Source organism: Geospiza fortis, unplaced genomic scaffold (assembly GCF_000277835.1).
Source record: "Geospiza fortis unplaced genomic scaffold, GeoFor_1.0 scaffold171, whole genome shotgun sequence".
In the NCBI taxonomy this organism is placed as follows: domain Eukaryota; kingdom Metazoa; phylum Chordata; class Aves; order Passeriformes; family Thraupidae; genus Geospiza; species Geospiza fortis.
In genome coordinates this window covers 1,285,583-1,291,943 of record NW_005054313.1, presented here as the reverse complement: position 1 = coordinate 1,291,943, position 6,361 = coordinate 1,285,583, and the positions used below count along the sequence as shown (strand labels likewise).

At 42.4% G+C, this 6,361-nt stretch overlaps 1 protein-coding gene across 2 annotated transcripts in view; it reads left to right on the top strand.

Moving 5' to 3' along the window:
- The window catches only part of LOC102045014 (5-formyltetrahydrofolate cyclo-ligase), a 77,025-nt gene that overhangs the window by 17,534 nt on the left and 53,130 nt on the right, over positions 1 to 6,361 (top strand). Inside the window, exon 2 of one of the 2 annotated variants that reach the window (XM_005419590.2) lies at positions 813 to 2,153. The exons of the other annotated variant lie outside the window; for it this stretch is intronic. Within the exon in view, the coding sequence (XP_005419647.1) occupies positions 813 to 1,036 (224 nt within the window). The 3' untranslated portion in view covers positions 1,037 to 2,153. Of the gene's footprint in view, positions 1 to 812; positions 2,154 to 6,361 lie in introns of those variants that run through there. 2 annotated transcript variants of the gene reach the window in all.

The window sequence follows — 6,361 nt, the reverse complement described above, 5'->3', positions numbered from 1 at the left end:
CTTCTCTTGGAGTTTCCAGCCAGTCCAGGTCATTAGCAGCTTATGCTTCTTCTTTCAGCTTTTTAACTGGTTTCGAGTTCCAATCAAGTGCAATCCCATAAGAATTCTGGAAGGAGGGATATTTAGGGCAGGCAAGCAGAGTGCCTGTGTGTGCTGCTGGAACAACAGAGAAAATTGCTGGAGGCCGAGAAAGAAAATCCTTTGGGACAAAAGGAGCCTGGCATCATAAAGGGACAAGCCTTCAAATCTTCATCTTAGTATAGGAAGGCAAATTACCACTTTCAGAATATATTGTATTCAAGGATTTTTGGATTTGGAAGGTCAAGAGAAGGTTCATGTCATCTCACAGTGGTGTCAAGAAGTTGTCTTCCCTCTTTCTTACACATCTTCTTTTCATCCTTTTTTGCCTTTTCTATTTTTGTGTCTGATGTTGAAGTTCATTTGATTTTCTGATTCCTCCTGCGTTTAATTTCCCTGAGTTCAGTCTCTGTCTGATTTAGAGTCAAAATAATTTGTATTTGGAAGTGTGGGGTTAAAATGATAAAACAAATTTGTCAAAATGCAGGGTTTTTTTTCCCATACAGCTTTTCAAGATCTAATCATTTTTCAGCTGAACTAGTATGCAATTGATAGATGAAAATGTAAATTTACAGGTTTAGTATTCAAAGTATTTTTTGTCTGATCAAAGAAAGGGAAGCATTTTACAAAACACAAAGCTTGTGTTCTTGCAAATGTCTGAAGTTATGTGGTTGTAGTCAAGCCATCAGGAAATCCACAGGGCATCCACTAATGCTTATTTCATTTTTCTGCAGGAGGTCTTGACCTTATCTTCATGCCAGGCCTTGGGTTTGACAAAAAAGGCAACAGATTGGGAAGAGGGAAAGGATATTATGATACCTATCTTGAAAGATGTATGAAACATCCCCGTGGAAAGCCTTACACGATTGCTTTGGCTTTTAGAGAACAGATTTGTGAATCAGTGCCTGTGACAGAAAATGATGTTCCAATAGATGAAATCCTTTATGAAGACTGCTGAAAGTGTTTTGATACCAACCTACCTCGAGAGCAAGCAGCCAAAAAAGGGGTCATATCCATCAATCAGGTTTTATTCTAATTGTCATGTATGACTTTGGGACCAATAAAATACACTATTTGTGTTTGGGGGGGAAAAACCTCCAAAACTAGTGTAACTGTGGTAATAGTGAGGATTGTGTTGATTTGCTTCTAATTAGCAAATGCCTGCAGTGAATTCTTATTCTAGAATCAATACAAACAAGAATGAGTGACTGTTTATTACAGTAATGACCATTTCTCCTCATAATATTTTTGAGGTACAAGCTTCTTGATATTAAACAGTTTTACTATTCTGGTTTAAAAGTGAACTGTCTAGTAATGACAGTTCTTGATCCATTCTGGAATTAGATACTTGTAATGGTAAAAGTTCTTAGTACTTAGATATTGTGTGCATCCATAAGCAAAACAAGAAATTGATGGAGGTGTCTTTGAGTAAGCTGGAGAAAAATTGTTATGGGGAAAAAAAGCCTTAATTAATTTTAGTGTATGCAGTAATTTTGACTGTTTACTTGGCTCCTTGCAGTTATCTTAAAATAAAGGGAGTGCCTGTTAATAAAAAAAGGTTGATGTCCATAACTTTGGTATGTTCTTTCCTTTATCTGTTTCTTTCCTTTATTCTGATGTCTCCTGCCATCTGAATACAAGATTGTAATGTAGTCTAAAGTGTGGTCAAGCAGTTCTCTATTCAGAGACAGCTCTGTTTTGGTAAAATAATATTCAAAATTACTTTAAGTTCTCTAATTTTGTACATAAGCCGTTCATAATGTCCCAAAATGTTGTGTGGTGCTATGTTAAAAAATGAGAGATGCTGAGAATCGCTGAAAGCAGGTTTTGTGGATGGAATAGATTTTTGGGTGGAAGGTTGATTGTTCTTTGCTTCTCAAGACAATCATGGAAATCCAGAGGAAGAAAGTGAGTATCCTCTGCACACTGTCCTTGCGGTATAAAAGCACAATATTTCCAATCAGGATCAATCAAACTTCAGAATTTTGTGTTCCTTCTTCAATGCAGCTTCACCTTTTCTATGCATGTTTGACTCTTCCCTCAGTCAATAAATCAGTGTGTTTATTTTCACCAAACTACTCTGTGTCATCATTTAAAAAATCCATAAATTCTCAAGGACCAGCTCCAGAGTGGAAAGACCTTAAGGCTTCCTCAACAACAACTGGTTTTGTGAACAAAACCATGCCTGCAGTACCTGTGAACCTTTTCTTCTCAGAGTGCTTGTATTCAGTGCTGTTTCCATTCTGCTGCTACAGGAGCTATTTAAACCTCTGGCTCTGGGGTGAACATAGGCTGAGCAGCTGAGGTCCCTTTGGCCCGTGCTCCCTGGTGCTTCTCCATCCTGTGTAAACCCAGGTCCCTCTGGATCCCTGTGCTGCTGGCCTGCTGGGCATCCCACCCTTGTGTGCAGGAGAGCTGCAGCCTGGGCAAGGCACCTGGGAGCACTTTGCAATAGGGGCTGCTCAGTAAAACGGGGGTGATCAGAGCTGCCTCCCATCCTTCCTTATCACACCGAGTCACCCCTGCAGATAAAAAGGGTGTCTGTGGGTGCACGAAGGGTGGTGCAAGCAGAAATTGAGGTGACAGCATCAGTGCTGGTGTTGGAGTGTCCCCCAGGTCCTCTCAGCTCTGAGCACTGCCAGCTGTGCTGCCTCACACGAGGGAGGCTGAGTCCTGCCATTCCAAAGCTCTGGGGAATAAAAGTGATGAGGAAATCTGACCTTTTTCTTTTACAATCTCAGTTGTGTCAGTATTTTAATCCCTTCTTCATTTCTGAACTTCCATTAGCACATGGAGACAAACAACAAAACGAAGCAAGGTTCTTGTGTGTGGCAGGTTTTGTGTGTGGCGTGCCTGTTTCTGGGTTTGTCTGCCAAGCTGCTTGAGTTCACCTACCACATTAGGCTCAGCACTCTGCCATATGGCCCTGCCTGCCACCAACATCAACAAAGCCACGCTGAAGCCAGTGCTGGTCACAGCAGAGACCTGGAACCTGCACCTGATACATGTTTTAAGTGCATATATTAGGTTAGCTTAGCTCAACCTATTGGCTTGGCTTTTGATCTTGCTGTCTGAACTTTGATTTATTCACTAGAATTAGGGCTGCTTGGCTTGTAGGTATTCCACTAGAGATGATAGCAGGTGAACAATTGTGTGCAGGAAGGCCAGCATATGGGGAGGAGGCTTCAGAGCCAGCACTAGCAGCTGTACAGAAACAATGGGCTGAGAGACAAGGACTTGGTTTTGTTGTGTGAGAGTTCAGAATAGGAGGGGGCAAAGTGAAAGACAAGATTTTGGATGCAAAATCCAGGCCCTCATCCAGCACAGCCGCAGACAGGCACCAAGCTTTGTCCTTGTGGGCTCACTGGAGTTGCTGGAACTAATTGGTGTAGAAAAAGCAAGCAAGCTTTGAAGGTTTTTAGGACTTGAGGCAATGACTGTCCCCAAACTTCTTATGTCTCAGATCACTTTTCAGTCCTCGTGCAGCCATTCTCTCCCACTTTCAGTCCAAACTGCCCTTTTGGCTACAGCTGCAGTGGGAAAGGATGAGGAGACTATTTAATGTACTGTATCATTGGGAACAAGAGGAGCTGGTGCTTTGTTCCCTGCCAGCCTCTCCTGAGTCAGGAGTTGATCATTACAGGCTCATCAGCCAGGCTGGGGGAGCTGCAGGACCCTGGCTGATGCAGATAGCTCTTAACATTTAGCTGGTGGGGATAGTAAAACGATATTTATGTATATTGTCTTGAGAATCACGGAGCTAAATAAATGTGGCAGTTTTCATTTGACATTCCCAGCCTTGCTGCTGTCGCTCAGGGTTTTTCTTTTTGCCACAGAACATGAAATCACTGTCAGTTTGATGGTATATAGCAGTGTTCCTGAAGCACAAAGGTTAGGGGGGTGGGGGGCGCGTCAGGATTATTTACGTTTGCTATGCATGAAGTGGCACTCGGGGAGCGAGGCAGGCTGCCAAGACTGAGAGGAATCAGGGCTGTCTGCTTGCTCTCTTCTATGTCTCCATGCTGGATTGTCAGGGTAGGATTTATAAAAATTGCTTCAAAACAGTATCATCTTCCCTCAAACGGACGTGCCCCCGTCTGGCGCAGCGATTGCCATTATTGCTGCTCTCGTGACAAAGCGTCCATCAATCTCCACTTTGTTTATAAACAAATCTGCCTGCCCTGCATAAGGAATAGATAGACTAAGGGAAAACACCATTACCAAAGGAATAAGTTAATTATATTTCAGGATCTCAGCGGGGAATGCTATCTCAGACTATTCAGTAAGATCTGACCAGTGGAGTTATAATTAAAAAATGTCCCCAGGGAGGAACTTGTAAATTATTTACTGTAAGGGGCTTTTCCAGGCTCTTTTAGTTTAATTACACACTCTGGAAGAGAAAGGCCTCAGAACTAAATTAACTAAGATGTTGAAATGGCTTTGTTAAAATCATGTTTACAGCTAAGCAAGTGGGTGACTGTGAGCAAGGTTCAAATATAGGACAAATCTTTGTAAGCTGACATTACTCATGGTTTAACAATCATACGGAAAGCACCAAAAAGTCTGAGCATAGAAAATGCAATGGTTTTGTCCAGTATTTCCACTGGCCTCAGAAGGCTCAGTATAAGCCCAGATCTGACAGTGCCTCATGGCCGTTTCCTTTGTGGGAAGGGAACTGACTTGTATGGGCTTTTCTGTAGGGTACAGAGGGAACTGGTTGGACCTGATGAGCTTACAGGTCTTTTCCAACCTAAACAATTCTGTGAGTTCGTGATTCTAAGCCCTAGCAGAGGGAGGTGAAAGATTACAGGTGATGGAGAGGCAGAATAAGAGGATGCTGGGACGGTCTGAATTTTCCATCACTCTCTCACCATCTAGGACATTTTAACTCAAAACAGCCTGGTTAACCCTTAGTGGAAGGTGGGCTGAGCGTGTCCCTTGGTGCTGAGGGACAGGCAGATGTTGTGACCTTTTCAAATGTGTGGGTGTAGACAGCTGGCGTGATCTCTGGTCAGATGTGGAGAATGGAAGTCAAGAAAGCTCCCCCTTCATCTCAACCGCTGACTCATTGCTTGGCCAAGAAGGAGGCATTATCTAATATCTGTTTGCTAAGGCATAAGACAGCCAGGAATGCTCTATCTGCCTGCCTGTTGATGCCAAATTCTGTGTATGTAATGGCCTTTCAGCTGCAGTTGCCCTTGAGTTTGTTTATTTCTGAAAAGCCCCACGTCTGCTGTGGCACCTTCACCACAGAGCCAAGGGCTGCACAGAGCAGCCAGCCAGGCAGGGCTGCTGGGGCCCACATACATTTATGGCCACTTCTCTTCACACTGGGGGTCCTTTTTCTTTCAAATTTATTGCATTTACATGTCTTGCTTAGATGGAAGCTGCCCCAGAGTTAGGAATCTCTCCACCCCCTGCATGTGTACAGTCTTCAGAGATGCAGTGTGATTGTAGCTTGGGGGTACCATTATCACATCCTAAGCAGTAAGTTCTCCACCTTCAGGCAAACTATCTGCAAATCTGGAGATGAAAGCTGCTCTAGTCGTTCATCAGGCAGATGAGATCTCTGCTTTTGTTTTGTTATACTGTAAATCTGCTACTTAGTTTTCTACTCTCTCTGCAAACTACTGAATCATAAAAATGCTTGTAGCAAATGCCAGCTTGTCTGTCACCAGTATAATGCATTTTAAATGGCTTATCAGCTCCAAGAGAAGACTACAATACTTTGGAGATGATTTGGGTATATAGTTAGGGAACAAAATATGTTGTCAGCTTTCAAATTGTCTTGATCAGTAGATTTTATTTTGTATTTTACTGTAGTGTATCCAGTGGTGCTTTAGGAGGAAAGAGAAGATATCCCTAAATTTCTGCAAATGTAGCCTTTTGATGGGGAAAACCACAGAAGAAAAGTGGAGTAGGACAGAATGTAAATCAAAGTATTCTTCTTGAAAGGGCAGGACTATAAGGTTTGAATATTCTGAGCAGAAGTACTGCCATTTAATTATTAGGAGTGGTGAGTCCATATTAACCTTTATGGAAAAGTACTGTAGGCTATAATAAAGCTGAATACCTTTCTATAGCCTTTTGTTATCACCTTGTCAAATTTAATAAAATATTACTAACCAAGAAGTTCTATTAGGATGGCTAAAAAAAGTACTGGAAAGGACCATTTCCTGTTAAATGGTTTTGATTCACCACTTCCCCCAGAGTATATGAGTGTCCAAGTGGTGGAGCAGGTCACTGATCATTTCCTCTTGAATTATGGGGACTTCATCCTGCT